General features: G+C 25.7%; 1 protein-coding gene across 2 annotated transcripts; it reads left to right on the forward strand.

Annotated features, from left to right (window-relative positions):
- The first annotated feature begins 107 nt into the window (after nt 1-107).
- On the forward strand, nt 108-16,238 carry LOC107452651 (prostaglandin reductase-3). 2 transcript variants are annotated; one of them, XM_087165867.1, is made up of 10 exons: nt 108-366; nt 3,711-3,801; nt 3,895-3,993; nt 5,582-5,680; nt 7,084-7,152; nt 11,072-11,146; nt 11,724-11,795; nt 13,174-13,332; nt 15,770-15,952; nt 16,095-16,238. In XM_087165867.1, the coding sequence occupies exons 1-10, from the start codon at nt 233-235 to the stop codon at nt 16,143-16,145; spliced, it is 1,032 nt and encodes a 343-aa protein (XP_087021993.1). In that variant the 5' UTR covers nt 108-232; the 3' UTR covers nt 16,146-16,238. The 2 variants fall into 2 exon arrangements, with proteins under 2 accessions (XP_087021993.1, XP_087021994.1); XM_087165868.1 differs by having other exon boundaries at nt 137-218.
- Nucleotides 16,239-17,478: the final 1,240 nt, after the last annotated feature.

Genomic DNA, 17,478 nt, shown 5'->3' on the forward strand with positions numbered 1-17,478 from the left:
AAAGATTCGTATTAAATAGAATATTCTAATTTCAGTTAAACGACGTAATTTATACACAATACACTTCCTTTTTTTTTCTATTTAAAAACTGTGACCATACGAAAACTAAAATTGTTTATTTTGATTTCTTTTTCTTTACTCACATGTTTTTGATCCTCATCGTAAACAGTAATTCTAAATGTTTTTAGAGTTTTAAGGTTAAGTTTCAGAATTGTAAAGTAAGTGTCAGAAAATGAATTTTAAACTTCCGCCAACATTCAGAAAAATAGTTGTTAAGAAATTAACCCCTGTTTTTAAAGAAGCTATCGATATAGTACAGGAAAAGCTTGTTCGACCCGGGCCAAGAGACGTTTTAATTAAAACAAAGTACGTTTAATTAATTCATGAAGCTATAAAGCTTTTTTTGTGCAACTATGGATTATAAGTTATGTTTTTGAAAAGCATTATTTTTTATAGTCCTTCGAATGCGGAAAATCGATTAATGTGATCTCTTATCAATTTGCTAGTTATATAATATTTTTAGTAAAATCACACTTTATTAAAAGTTTCTTGTTAAGTTCTTGTAAACTTTTTGTTCTCAATCACTTATATAGAAACCACACTACTCTATATTATAAATGCAAAATAAAAATTTTTTTTTTTTATCGGATCTATTTATAAAAATTCAAGGTCATGTATAATTGCCAATATTAATTTTTCCCTCATCCTTTTAATGATACTTTGCTTACATCCTCTACTAATCCTATTAATGTTCAAATATGATTAACTGAGACATGTTTCAAGAAGTTTTTTTAATTATTCAGCATGATTCTTTAAATTGCTGATTAGTTTTTACTAATTAGAAATTATGATATTTTATTCATCTGTTTAATGTTTTTTTTTTTTTTTACAAGAAAGTTCATAGTGGGTTTAAAAAATGATCTCTTTCTTGTCTATAAACTCTCATTGTTTTACATATTGTTTTTCAAGCTATGATTTTATGACCTCTTAATTGGTTAGCTTAATTCGTCTCTCATGATCAATTTAATGTATGCCAATTATTTTGCTATCAGCAGTAGCACAGCAAGAAGTTTTTCGCTTACTAAAATTAAAATACAATTGATGTTCAACATGCGAGTTATTTTGTGTTTTTGTATAAACACATTTAAATTACCAAATCAGATATAATGCATTCTCTTTTAATAAAAGTATGTTTTTTAAATGAGTTTTTGATTTTCAAATTAGTGGAATGAGATGACAACAATCTGGAAAATGCAGACATGTTAATTCTGTCAGAACAATCAAAAGTTTGGTTCCTTTAATCTTGGTTTATTTTTGTTCATTTCACCATGTTTCTAGACCAGTGATTCTCAACCACTGTGCCGCGGCACTTTTGTGTGCCGCCAAATTCTTAAAATGTGCCGCCAAATATTAGAAATGATACAATAAAAATTAATTATAATGCTCTTCTTATTATGAGTAAAGTTTAAATTAAAGAAAAGTGTATATATATATATATATATATATATATATATATATATATATATATATATATATATATATATATATATTATAATTTTTCCACGCTTTAACCACGTAAACATCATTGTCAGCGATTGTCTTGTCTCTGACAATCTTAAAATGAGTTAAAATAAGATGGAAGTGTTTAAATTGTCTTTGACACACAATTTTAAGAAATGTTGAAATAATTAGAAAATTTAACGACTATTAAAATTATTAATTAACAAAGGAAAGCAGGCTAAATATTAACTTTCAAACGGAAATAAAAGCTAATCATTAAAGTAAGCTATGCAATTAATAAACAAATTAACAAAGGGTAACTATAAAACAAATATATAAAAAACAAATTGATAAAGGATAACTAACAAAAAAATAAGCTAACAATTAATAATTAGCAAAAAGACTAGTTCGCAAGAAATAACAAGAAAATAACAGTTAATGTAAAAAAACTAACAGTTAAGACCTACAGAAAACAAACTAACAATTAATAACTAGCCAAAAAAATAACTGTTACTAAGTAATAAGAATAAGAAATTAGTTGAAAGAAATAATTATTCCCTTAATAAACGTGCTTTTGTAGTACATATTATTTTATTTCACATTCAAAATTGTGATCAGAAACTATTTAACACAGTGTATAGGTATGTAAACAACTTTTAATCTAAATTGTTTCATTGTGTGCCGTCAAATTTCGAAATCGTTAAAAGTGTGCCGCAACAAAAAAAGGGTTGAGAATCACTGTTCTAGACTATTTAAGTGCATCAAAGAATTTCTGTGTTGCATATAAATACAAAGCTGATTTTGTTCTAGTAGTTTCATGCATATTTGGATTTTTTTTTAAATATGGTTGAAAAATTCTTGAGTTGTCAAGTTGCACACAAATTTTATATCAATTTTAAGTATGTAATTTTAAATGACAAAATGATAAATTTGAACAGAATTGGTTCAATGGTTCTGGAGAAATCAATAATAAGATTATTTTTAAAATTATATAATTCAGAAACTATTCTGTTCTTGTTTTGGATTTTGTTATTTAAAATTACCTAGAAAATTACGAATTTATCAAAAAATATACATTTGTTAAAAGAAAATATGCAATTGTGTTTGATCCTATAACTTAAATTATTACCCATACAAATTATTTAGCTCATTTAAAGTTTGACACTTGAATCATTAAAATCCATCTCAGTAACTTAAAATTAAAAAATTATTATAAATTAAAAAATTATTATAGTGGTTCTCATAATAATTTAATAAAAAACCCATAAAAATAAAATGACGTCTCAAAATTAAAATTTTTATTTTTAATTTGAGACGTTATTTTATTATTATGGGTTTTTTATTAAATTATAAAAGCTTTTTTTATTTTGCAACAATAATATGTTTAAATTACTGAATTTTCTGTTTAATGTATAGTATACAACGTGTGCAAACAATGTGTATTTCTTGGGTAGATGCTCTTAAATAATTGTTAAATAAAATATGTAAAGCGAAAAGTCATAGTTTCAGGGGAGATATTTGAAAAGAACTTGAGCACTTACTGTTTACTTTTGCATTATTGTTAATTTATCATGATTAATGATGACTTCCAGGAGAAGAGACGGCTCATGTGATCAACGTCAGATTTTATATGGACAATTTTCTAATTAATTTAAATGTAGTGGATGGATTACATTCTATTTTTTACGCACACACGCATATGTGTATGTGCGTTACTTGGAACGTTTAGACACCTTGTTAAATAAATATTATCAATAAAACATACTGCAACTGCAAAGTTTTCAACAAATAAGTTTGCCTTTTTTTCATGAAGCTCTTTTCACCTCCGTTTTATGTGTTCACTGATACAGATTTAAAAAAAATTTTAATCTGATATAATTTAGAGTATCCTATTTTATTATATACTTTTCTCTTTAAAAAATTTTTTTGAATCACTGTTTACATTTTTATGCTGCAAAAACCTTGCTTTAAAATTATCTTTTATCAATAAAAATAAATAATTGGTTTGGAAAAATAGTTTGAAATAAAAGCTTCATAAAAAATATTTTAAACAAATTTTTAAAACAATGTGAAGAAAAGATAACATGTGAGTGACCCAAATACAAATGTAGAATATGTAATTTTTTAAGAAAGAGCATCATGATGGGTTTAAAATAAAATCTTAGTTGAAGAAGACCCAAGTTTTTAATAAATTATATTTTCGAAACTAGGTTTGTTGGAATAAATGCTTCTGATACAAATGCTGCTGCAGGTCGTTATTTTAGCGAAGGTGCAGCGACTCCATTTGGAATTGGATTTGAGGTAATTATTCTTAGAAAAAATATTTTATTTGATTACTAATTAATTTATTTTATTTTTTTCTATTAATTTATATTTTACTCTGGTTACTTTTAGGGTATGGGAGAAGTGGTTGATGTTGGTGCAAAGGTGACTGAATTAACTTATGGTAAACCTGTAATGTTTCAAAAAATGGGTGCATATTCGGAATATGTGGTAAGAATGTAATCTGTTAAATGCATGAAATTTAAGTTTGTAAAGCATTAGTTTTAAAAATACATTTAAATATTGATTCAATGTTTATTTCAACTATTGCATTTCAACAACATGATTATTCTCTTTTTTTTTATATAAGTAAGATAATAATTGTAGTATATTCAATGCAATTTACATAGGAATGGATAATTTGGTAAACTAGTAAGATTTTATCTATCTATTATTTTATGCATTACATTTTATATTTTTAATTTAAAAAATTAATCATATAAGTCATAATTTCTTTTAGATTTTTTCCAATTAAAAATGTTTAGTTTTTATGTAATTATTCTCTAACTATTCAAAGAACTTCACATATTTAACTAAATTGCTTTATTTCACTTTAAAAATGCAGTGTTCTTCAATTTTAATTCATTGTAGTTAATAAAAATTGTCATATGTCTTTATTTTAATAACATTATTGTCATTGTCTTAGACACATTATGCTTTAAACTAGGGATTCCCAAACTTTTTCTTAGCCATTTCAACCAAAGAATTAGATTTTTTCTCTGTGCACCAGCCCTGTGATATATTTCATTGTTTATATTCCAATTCTATTTACTGTTCAAATATACATACTTAATGTATCTATATATGCTTGGATTCCTTGTCAAAAACAAAATTTTTAAAAAAAAGCATGCATATCAGAGGTAGTGAAATAATACTTAAATAATGAAAAAACTAAATGCTATCTACTCATTAAGGAGAAAGATGGGGTGAAAAGCATCAAAACCAATTTTATTGCCTCGTGAAATTTCATATGTGTGTTTGATAATTGTTTTTCAAATACTTTTTTGTTTCCTAGGACAATCAAACTGTTTTTGATGTTATCTGTTCCACCTTCCTTCAATTAGTTAAGAATCAATATATTTTCTCCTTACTTTTTTCTCAATTTGTGATTTGTAATTACCATATTTTCTTTACTTCATATTTGACAAAGATTCTAAAATTATGTATTAAGGATGGTCCTAGTCATTGTTGAATACCCTGTATGATAGATCAGTCTGCTGTTTGAAGCGTATTGACTAAAAGTATAATCTAACCACTCAAATTTCTTCCCTAACATGATTTTGAATTATAACAACTGTTTCAAATACAATTCATGTGGAATTTAAATTCAGAAATGGAGAGACGCCTGAAAAAAACTTCTCGAAAATGCCAGAGCCCACTCAAGAGCCACCCTTGAGAAGAAGAAGAAGAAGAAAGGTTATTGGTGTCTTTAGTCACATCACATTTTTCTTGGCAACACTCAAGATTGCCACTATATCTAAATGGATTGGCTAAGTTAAATTTTCAAATGTTATTTTCTTATTATTAAGCTTATTAAAATTTAATTTAAATTTTTATAATTCCTTACAACCTCCAATGTGAACTCAAAATATCTAAATATCAAGTCAACAAATAAGTTCTCAGACATTTGAAATTTAAGTGTATAATATCATATATTAGTGTATAGTTAATGTTTATTAGTGTATAGTTAACGATATTAAATGATCATTATATAAGTGTATAGTATAATGCATATATGTGATTAAAATTTAAATTTTAGTATGCATCTGAAAAAGAAGTGATACCCACAGCATCGTGTGATGTCAATCTTCTCCCTTTACTTGTAAGTGGATCTACTGCCGCACTTAGTTTAGATAAGGTAATTATACATTTAGTCTCCTAATACAATTCACTTTAATTAGATACTTAGCTTAAAATCTGATTTAGCCCTTTAATAAATTATATCTGATTTAGCCATTTCAAAGCAGTACAGTTTTTATTTAAATTTTCTAATTTTATTGATATTTTTGTATAACTTTGTCTTAGAAACATAAAAGTTTTAATTTTTTTTTTTGTCTTATTAAGTTTTAATTTTATTATATCATTGTTTGTAAAATAAAAAATTAAAATCTTTTATTGGGCAAAAATATTTGTCTTAAACATCTAAATGTGGTTTAAGATTTTTCCTATTGTTTGGATTTCGAAGATTTTAGTAATAGTCAAATAGTCTATTCCAACTTGGCTTTCTATACCTTTTATTTCATGTAGTTTTTGCTCTTACATTCATGGCTGTACATGTAAATATTTTGTCAGAAATACTCTAAAATGCATATTAAATTAATGCTCCCTCAAATTTTGATTCTAAATAAGAATTTATAAGCCAAAGCTACCTTTTTTTTTTATTAATCACTCTTATTTTTATTGAAAAAGAATTATATGAAAAATAATACATATATGTTACGGACGGGGAGTGTCGATGAAGCTTCAAAGCAGTCTAGGGTTGCGTTTTAAAGCTTTTATTATGACAAAAAACACTTAAATGGCAATACAAAATAATTAGAGCTGGTACATCTTAATGAGCTCTCTCCCCGTAGCCATTCAGTGAGTGAATGTAGAGGGAGTCTGCTTAACTTCAGATGGCGCTGCATGGTGTATGCAACATATATAAAAACTAAAATTTAAATGTGAAAGTAAAACTGTGAGTGATATCATTTTAATTACTTTATTTTAACGTATGGCTCAAATCTTTAAAAATCTCAACAATGCCTAAGTATGTCATTTTTCATTATAAAGTTTCATTAAAATTAGTTCTTCTTCAATACTTTTATTTCCTTTTTACATTTTGTTTTTCTTTCTGATAAGTGGGAAGGACTGCATGGAAAAAAGTTTCTTTATATGAATAGTTAAATTCACTTAGTCGCTAAACTCAGTTAGGTACATTCATGTATTTTGATAAATGTATTTTTGAAGAGGATATTTGGGCACGTATTTTATAAACCAGAACATGTCAAAATATTGAAATTTTTTAAGCCTTGGTGCAACGTAATTTTCATGAATTTTTCTTAAAGTAAAGATCACCTCCGTTTTTTCATTTTGTTGTGTCGTTATAATACTTTTATATTTTAATACAAAGTTCTGTGCTTTAGAGAGGTTTTTTTTTGTTTAATTCAAAATGTTATGAACGTAAAAGTTGTGTGTTTATCATTGGTATGTTTGAATTTTGTTTCCTACAAATCGGTATTTATGATTATAAAACAATAATTATATGTTTTGCATTTACAGTGTGGACAGATAATACCCGGAGATAAAGTACTCATCACTGCAGCTGCAGGAGGTGCTGGTCATATTGCTGTAATGCTTTCTCTTTTAATTTTACATTTATTTTGTTTATATTGTTATATCCTCAAATTTTATATTATGTAAATACTGATAATTATGCATTATTTAGAGTAATGTGTAAGTGCTGAACATGCTTGAATTTTTTCTTCTGTTATATAATTTTTTGTCATTAAATTTTCAAATTTCAAAAAACTTTCACTACCAATGTATGCATGTAGTGATATACATAAAGTGATAAACATTGCTGTTATAATTTTGGTAATTGCCTTAGATTTAAATCTGCATTCTAAAACAATTTTTCTTCATGAATTATGATTTTATAAGCTTTCAAAATTATTTTTCTTAGAAAATTCTTATCATTTTAAAACTCGGTGAAATAACTAATAAAACATGCATTTTGCATGTTTGTATTGATCCTGAAATGTTTAATAATTAATTTATAGCAATCAATAATGAACTTGATAGTATTACATTGTAGTGGAAGGTTGTCACCACTGCATGTGCTAATTTAAACTTATTTCTCACTTAATTTTTTTTTATTACTAAAAAAGCTATTTATGAATTTGTATATAAATACAAATTGATTCAAAGATTATTTGAAGAATAGATTATTTGAATTAGATAGAATTTGATTCAAAGATTAATGTAATGTTTATCTAGACATTTTCAGGTAGCTTCTCAAAAATATTTTTACTCTATATAATTAATAGCTCTGAAGTCTTGCTTCGTTCAATAACATTATGATTTTATACCTGTTTTAACTACAGTAGAGGACCATTTATCCGGTATCCAGATAACCGGGAAACCAGAAAACCGGGGGAAATTTTGCTCGATTTTCCCGCCATTTTAAACTAGAACAAAAAAAAGCGGAAATTGGACTCATCCTTGAAGTTAAGTAGAGGAAAATGTAAGGAAGGGGAAATTTTTTCCCCCGTTTACCCAGAGAAACGTCATTTCCTCCGTGACCTTGAAGGCAGGGAAGGGAGGAATGTTTTAATTTTTCCTTTAGGCCGTCAATCAAACTCAAGGGTGTGGCATGCTGATTTCGTTTTCTGCTTGATTTACGAGGGAGGTGGGGAAAATGCATTGCAAGCATATCAGTGAACAGAAAAAGAAAAGAGAAAAATATATTTATTTGACATCGACTAATAAAAATAAAATCTTTTTCTTTTGAATAAATTCTTATTCTTTGGAAGTGCGGTATCAATTGCAAGTTTTTCAAGGTGTGGAATCACATCTGCTGTAATTAAAAATCTTGTTTTTATCAACAAAAAAAAATAAAATAAAAGGAGAATTGTTTATTAATTTAAACATAGGATTATTTTATGAAGCAGATTACAGTTTTGTTTTTCTGATTCCACTACGTTTGATTTTTTTTCTTTTCGCGATAAATTTCGCACTCAATAAATTAATTCTTTTTATTCATAAATTTTATCATTAGGTTTTTTTTTTTTTTTTTTTTTTTGAATTCTGTTGATCTTGCCTTGTTCCGGGTTTTAATATTTATGCTAGTGCCTTTTTTAACTATCGTTTCAGTTCGATAATTTTCAAGTGTTTTTATTTAGATTAATAAGTTTTCCTTTTATTTTATCGTTTCTCCCCGTATAATTAGGTGTGAAATATATTGCGTTATTTAATCATCGGTTTTGTTTATATTATTTAATTTAGGAATTGTAATTATTTTTAAAAAATAAATATGAGAATTTTGTATTTTTTAAACTTGATTTTCTTGTCTAAACTTGCAAATTTTTTTATTCTTTTAAATGTTATATTTCTACCATTTTTTTTTCTTTTTAAAGTTAGGAGTACCTTTCTTTTTTCTCTTACTTTATGCATGACACTTTTTCCTTGTACTTCGGGTTCGATAAAACATAGATTAACGACACTTTTTGGTCAATCCAGAAAACCGGGAAATTCAGATATCCGGGATAGCGATGGTCCCGAGCATCCCGGATAATTGGTTCTCTACTGTAATAGTTTTTTTACCCCCGACTTTGAGATTTCATGACTAAATTTCTGGCTAAAATAAGTAAAGTATTTAAATTAAAAAACAGAGTGTCTCAATAACTTTTTATTTATTGATCGGACTTTTATGTACTAAAATGTTATCTTAATGATTCAAAAGACTAACCTTAAAAATGCTAAGTAATTTGTGCTGAAAATCTAAGTTAGGAAATCATATACAAAAAGATTTTTTTCTGAATGAAAGTACCTTTTTATCAACAGATTTATTTTTATTTTTACTCTCAAATTATACGGGTTGATGCTATCTGGAAAATATTGATCTAATAGTCCAATAAAGGGAGTTGTTGAAAGTTTGTTCCTTTAAGCTTCTTTTTTTCTTTTATTTTGCCATATTTATGAAACTATTTTAGCTAATCAAAAACATTTGTCAGACACTTATATAACTAGTTTATGAAAAGAGAATTCTGTTGAAAGTTATATTTATTTAAGATTATTAATTATCATTTTATTTCATTATGTACGAAAAAATTTTGAATTGTAAGGTATAAAGTTGTTTACATTTTTAAATTATGTATTTATAAAGATAAAATCCAAAATTTAGCAGAATTCGAAAAAATGATAGTTTTTTTTAATATATAAATTAATAAAAATACTTTTTTGCAATTAAAGTCAAGTAGAATGAACATTAAGATGATCAAATATTCATTCACTCTTTTGACTAGACTATTGAATAGTCTAAATTGTAATTGTCCCCATACTTGAAGAATCAAAAATCAGTATCCATGTATAATAAAGGCATGTTTATTCAAAGAAAGTAAGTCTTAGTGACTGATTTTGGAATTTAAAATATTATCGACTCAAAGTAATTGAAACATTTAAGGTTATCCTCTCAAACCGTTTAGATTGCAACAACAAATGCAAAATCTGATCATTAGAACAAAAAATAGCTAATTGTTAATTTTTTATTTTGTTCATCATACATGATTTTTCTAAAGGACCAATACCATTATCAATTGTAAGTGTGCTAAAGTTTCATCATTTTATAATTTATTATTATTATGGATATTTGTCAAAAATATTCAAAATGTGAGATATTAAATACATATTTTTTATTTGTGTAATTCATACTGTCTTCAATTTAAATGAATGTCATTTATCATTATTAAAATCTCTCTTTCATTCTTTGGCTACCTGAATTTTACTTAGTTAGAAATTCAAAAATATCAGTCCAAAGTTATTTTATTACTCTTTTATTGTTACTCATTTTAAATTGAACTTTTCAAACTAACTAACATAATTATACTCGTTCTAAAATCGATATTTAAATTTGCATAAAAAGATGATTGAAAATAATATTTAGAAGTAAAAAAGTTCATGTATTTTTAATAAAAATTTATTTTTGAAACACAAACAATGTATATGTATGTATATATATATATATATATATATATATATATATATATATATATATATATATATATAATATGTAGGTTTCAATACCATAGTGTAACAACTGCGAACATTACGTCATTCACCATCTTGTAATATTAAAGGAAGTTGCATCATCCTGTTGACATTGAGAGGCGCCAGCCAGACCAGAAGGGGAAGTCCCGCAGGGAAACTCCCGAATTTATAATTAACTCTTACTTTATACCATAGAACACTCTAATTCTTAGTCACATGCATTCCGGAGACCACTGCGAGAAGGCAGCTCTCACGAGACATGTCAATAATGCTAACTGCTATATCCTTCTACGTATCTTTTTATTTCTATTAAATTGTTATGTTTGTTAAATTATCGTCATCATTTACTCCTATGCTGCACTATCTCCCACATATATATATATATTAAGAGTCTTGACTTAGTTTTTTTAATTATAAATGCGAACTAAATAATTTTCCTCTTATATATACAGTTTCACAAACCACATGTTTCTTATTTTTTGCTTTTTGTATTTTATTTTAGGTTCAATGGGCTAAAAATGCTGGCTGTCATGTTGTTGGTCTTTGTTCCTCTCAAAATAAAGTACAATTTTTAAAGGTAATTACTTTTGCTTTTAAAATATTGTTACCACTTCCAGATATGAGTGCATGAATTTAAAAAAATAACCCTGAATTAACAAAAAAATTTATTTTTATAGAAAAAAATTCTTAAAAAAGTTGTAGAGAAGAATACATAATTTAAAATCTTTTATTTAAAATCTTTTATTTCAAAGCAGATAAATTTATTAATTGAGAATAATTGTGTACTTGTATTATATATATACAGTCAAACTCCTTGATCAGAATAATGTAGGACCAAAACAATTCGTTTATTCAATCATGGTGCCTGTTAAAGTATAATAATATAAAATAAAGGCAACATTGCACAAAAATCAACTAGAAGGAATGAATAAAAACTTTTAAAAATGTTTGCTTTAAAGCAGTAAAGATTATGTTTATAGTTGTGAAACAGCTTTCCATTTTTCAATAAATGTCTGTTTTTTCATAATTAGATCAGAATTTTATTCTACAATCAATTTGAATATTTTTATCATTGGATAAATAGTTTGCTAAAACTTAAGGTATAATTTGAAGAAAAAGATATAATTTGCTTATAAACATGTTTTTTTACGTAGAATATTGGATGTGATCGGCCAATCAATTATAAAGAAGAATCAATAGCTGAAGTATTACGCAAAGAGTATAAGGTAATATATATTTTCTTTATCTATTTAAATACCAGTTCTCTTTGAAGTATTGTATTACCCTTTTTCTGAAAAGTGCTGATATTTTATGTCCAAAGAAGAGTTTTATTATCATTTTCGTACATCAAATAATATAAATCTAGATATTTATTTAAAACTATTATTTAATGTTGACCTTAAAAAAACATTCTCAGATTCGTATAGCAAGTATAATAATACTCTCCAAAAAAAAAAAAAAATTTAATTTTTATAGAAAATTATCTTTCAAAGCCTTTATATTTTTATGAAATTTACTTGCTACTTAAAATAACAGCACACAATCTGCACTCCATGTGCCAACTACTACCATTAAGATATTAAGTTAAATCGCACAATTTACAAAAATGCTTAAAAAAGTTTTAAAACTTCACCTGAATTTAAGACAACGTGTGTATAAAATATTTATATTTTCCTTTCAGATGCAGGGATATAATTTATAGGCATAGATGTATTTCATAGATATTTATGTGTGTTACTCTGACAATGGATATAATTGTACTATTTGTTTTTTGTTTGATTTGTGTTTATTAATACTTTGAATTTGATTGGCTCTGCCATGAATTACTGTCCTATTGCCAACAAGAATGTCTCATCTACAAGTATCAGTCAAAGCAAACTGGTATTGCATGAAGAGAGTTACCATGGAAATTTCGTTTTTAACGGAAAATAATCATAGGCTTCAAAGCAACCAATTTCATGGAGCTTAAAAACATGAAGATCTCTCCACTCATGATTAAGATATTAATGATTAACTAGACCATTTCTCCCCTTCTGTCAAAAGTTAATCTAATAAAATGTCCCTTATAATTTATAATTTTCAAATACAATGAAACATTAAAACACAATAGAGGATGAAAGACTGAAGTTGGCACCTCAAAAATTCTGCATCTCGTAGTCATTTCCATGAAGTGTCTTGCATTTTCTATATTTGGCTCTCTCAAATTCCAAAGTCAACAATAGGGATGGTTATATACACCTATACAATGTAAGTTTTCTAGGTCTTTCAGACAGTCGTGTTCTGTTGTTAGTCGTAAAAGAGCCTGTATTTCTCAACATGACTTATCTAATATTACTGACAGTTTTGACTCTGATTCTTTCTTTTTTAATTTGTCCTCATAGCTGTGGTAAGAACCTTAATTTCATTAGATATTTTCTATAGAGATTCCTTGAGTGATTAGACATTTCAGAACAAATGGTTGCAACAATTCCTAAAAATTAAACTTTATTAATTAGTTTACTTTTAATATCTGTTATGAAATTTATTTTTATATTTATTTTATTTTCCTATGTAATTTTTTATTGCTGTAGTACAAGCCCATGTAAAATCTATATTCACTTTTAGAATGGTTTAAATGTTATTTGGGAGACAATTGGCGGTGAAACTTTTGATCTGCTGTTTAAAAATCTTGCTCCAAAAGGCAGACTGGTTATCGTTGGTGCAACTTCAAAGTACGTTGAACCGTCTCTGAAGCAAGAAGTTGATCAAAATATGCCAATTAAAGTAAGTTGTTATGTTAGTTATGTACTTATTTAGAAAATTTAAATATCCCAATGATTATGCTCAGATCAAAATATCACAATTTATTAGAGATTCAATTACAAATATATTTTAGTAGCTAAAGAAAATTGAACAAATTTTATTTGTATGATTCTTTTTAGTATATGAATCATTTTGCATTGCCATAAACATTTAAGTCCTATTTATATTTAAATTATGTTTTATGGTTGCAACATAATTTTTATTGTATGTCTAAATAGATAAATTTGTATACCCTTCTAAAAATCATTGTTTGTTTTTTCTAAATAATTATTGTTTTTTTAAAATAATCATTTAAAAAATTATATTAATTACAAATTTGGTATAAATAAAATATACATATAGCTACAGTACTGAGAAAATTAATTATAATCACAAAAATTTCACATGCATAGTTAAATTAATAAAAGGTCTATTGCTTGCAATCTAGTTAGTAATATGTTCTCTTCTAGCTTTTATAAGATCCTGAACACATTTTAGCATGAATACCACTAAATTAGAATATAAGAATATAAATTAGAATATAAATGCTTGTTTTAATCATCATGAAACAAAGGTTTATTTCTTTATCATATTTCACTTGTTTGAGTTATCTACTTTATTCATATGTCTCTTAATTCTTCTCAAATTTTCCATTTGATTTAAGCCTGGAGAATTCTCAGACAAATCCTAAACTATTATATCATTTCTTGAAAAAATATTTCATTACCTTCTTGGAAATTACCGTGTAGAGCACTGAGCAATCTTATTGATGCACATAAATACTACCTACAAATATTTGCATTAAAGGTGCAATTTTGACTTTTTGTATTAGAATAGTATTTTTGACTTCATTATTCTCCCTTTTCTGTTACAGTTACTCTACACGTAAAACAAGCCTAAAACTACTTTTAAGATACTGTTTGGTTAAGATGTTAAATTGCTCTAGCTTTTCATCTGACTAATGTTGAATGAAATACTTTATACAAAAAATTTGTTTTTACATTGAATACTTTATTGCAGTCTGGTAGTTCAGCCCATTTTAAGCATTTTTCTCTACATTGCAAGCATAATTTTTTTTTTTTTTTTTTTTTTTTTTTTTTTTTTTTTTTGGATTAGCATTATGCTATATGAATTTTTTATTTAAGTTTATTTTTAGAATTATAAATAATGTTTATAGTCTGATTTTATATCTAGTATATATACCCTAGCTTCCTATTCTTATAGCTGATTAAGCTCAACTAAAGCAAAAGAAAAAAAAAATGTGTGATGTAAAAAAATGCTATCAAAACCAGTATCAGATGAAAAATTCCTTAATAGGTAAAATTTCATGATAAATAAAACTTTTTCCAATTAATTTACACAGTATGGTAAATGTATGATTTTCTAGAAATTTTTGTACTGTGATATAAATTTAGTTGCTTTTATGAAGTGCAGAAATAAATTATTTTTCATCACATATACAAAAGACTTTCAATCAGCTACAATCATTTAATCCCTGTTGCCAATTATTTAGAACAGCTTTACTCCCCTGTAAAAGAACAACTATTCTGATGCCTTTAAATCAAAATTCATGACTGAGGTATGAAAACAAATGGTATATTTTCCTCATAAAATTTTACTGTGGGGGAAATTTGTGCTGCACAAAATATTTATCAAAAAGTAAACAAAAAAAATTTTCTATCAGCAATGATGTAAAATACTTTTCTATCTCTTTCTTTTGTGCAGAGGTAAAGGTAAAGAAGATAAGAGATTTAAAGGTAGTTAAAAATATATATTTAATTTTAAAACTGTTCATTATCTTCCATTTGTAATATTAACATATCTTATTATATAATAATTTTATATTTCTTAACTTTTCATCAAAGTTTGAATACTTAGAAAACTTATTTACTAGGCATGAGGCATTTTCTAACCATGCTAGTTAATTACCAGTTTGCAGTACAGGGCAAAATGAACAGTTGCCACCAGCAACAGTGTAACTAAACATAACAAAATGGCTCTTATAAAATTGTCTATCTATCTGCCAATTTTCCAAAATGTATCCCATATGATGCACTTATAAATATTGAGTTAATGTAAATATTTTATAATATTCTAAAAATTACTCTATTTCACTTTTATTTTTTAAAATGTTTCTTCATTTTAGAAATAAACTTTATGTTTATCATATTGAGTAACTATAAACTTTATGTTTACCATATCGAGAAATGCCACATGCTTTAAAAATTAGCCTCTGTGAAAAATGATACTACTGACCTATGGCAATAAAACATATCTAAAGTAACCAAATATTTTAAAAATTATAATAGATTTTTCCTTATTAAATTATCTATTTCATGCATTTATAAGCAATACAAGATGATTAGGGAAGTTATAATTTATATTTGTTAAAAAGATTTTCTTTAATGCTTCTTTCTAGCTAATGCTTCGTTCGACCAGTTTAAATGGGTTTTTCTTGCCATATTATAAAAAAGATATACCTCATTACTTGAACTTATTAATCAGACAAATGCATGAACAAAAATTAACCCTTCGTGTTGATGATGGTAGCCAGACTGGAAAACAGTTCAATGGTCTTGAGGATATATCTAGAGCTGTTGATGTAAGCATCTATTTTTATTATTACTATATGAAATTTTTCGTATTGTATTTTTTTATATTTTATCAAGTTTATATTTAGAAATATATAATAATGATTAGATTTTATTTGATACTATATCTATCTTAAATATATTTATTTTCAGCATCTTTACAGTGGGAAAAGTATAGGCAAAGTTGTTGTTCCTTTTCAATGAAAGTGAGATGCTTAGTTTTAATAATAGACATTTATGTATTTAATTAATATTATATTTAGTGCATGTTTATGTCTAACCATCATTATGTAGCAATACATTTTTCTGTTTTTTTATTGAACCAATAGTTGTAATTGTATTTTTTAATGATCATTTTATCCTATTATGTTTACATGTTTTTAACAAGATAACTGATTTTTTTCTTTTAATAAACTGTGATGAAAGTGCAAAGAAACTGATCTAATAAAAGAAGAATTTCTCATCCTAGCTATAGCAAATTAATGTTCACTTCATTGCCTCTTTTACTATAGTTTTTTTTTTTTTTTTTTTAAATTATAAAAAATTCCTCATATGCAATTGTGGCAGTGGGGGGAAATTTGTTACATATTTATGGTTTTGTGCATCGACCAGAAGTTTTTTAAATGGCAAACCAAGTTGGAAATGAAAAAAATTATTTTAAAAATTAACATAGAAAAGTTGGTTTTTATTATGTCGTAGTGATTACCATAATGAACTGTCATAGGTGAAATAAAGTAGCCTTGAAATTATCTTTTTTTGTTTATATGATGGTTTATATATATAAAATGTGAAAAATTTGACTTTACCCTTTCCATATGAAAAAATTTCTTGCTATTCCCTGATTCCTGTTTATATCCTTGAATTTTTATGAGTGAGACTATCAAGACTTGTGAAATGTACCAACCTATTGTAATGATTTTGTGCTTTTGTTTTAATTATTTTATTAAATATCTTTTAAAAAGGCTCACTCTATAATAAATGTTTTAATAAAGATTGATTGATTTATTATTGAAAAAAATTATAGAGTAAAATATGTTAAAGATTTTTAAGTAGTTTTTTTTCCATGCTCGTGTACAGAATTTATCCAGAGAATCGATATTCTGATATCAATATTAAAAGGCTCATAATATTATTAATAATGAATATGTTAATTAATTTTTGAACCAAATTTTTCTTTGAAATGATATAAAATGCTGCAAAGTAAAATATAAGTATTACCAATGTATGAGTTTGTCTTTTTAGGCATAAAAATTGTGTGAATCTAGAAAATAAGTTTTTTTTTCTTATCTAGAAATACATTGATTGTTAGTTGACACATTGATTTAAATTAATTTGTAGTTTAAAATACTAGATTGTGTATTATTTAGATTAATATAATATAATGACTTGTATAATATTAAGAATACCAAAATCATTTTATAGATTTAGAATATTTGTTAAGTTTTATAGAGAGTTTTTTAAACAGATTTGGTTAAACGTCAATAGTTATATTCTATCGACTGATTCAAATTTAAACTTCATCACAAAGGAACTTCTC

Source organism: Parasteatoda tepidariorum, chromosome 6 (assembly GCF_982258835.1).
Source record: "Parasteatoda tepidariorum strain Cologne lab strain chromosome 6, Ptep-v5.0, whole genome shotgun sequence".
In the NCBI taxonomy this organism is placed as follows: domain Eukaryota; kingdom Metazoa; phylum Arthropoda; class Arachnida; order Araneae; family Theridiidae; genus Parasteatoda; species Parasteatoda tepidariorum.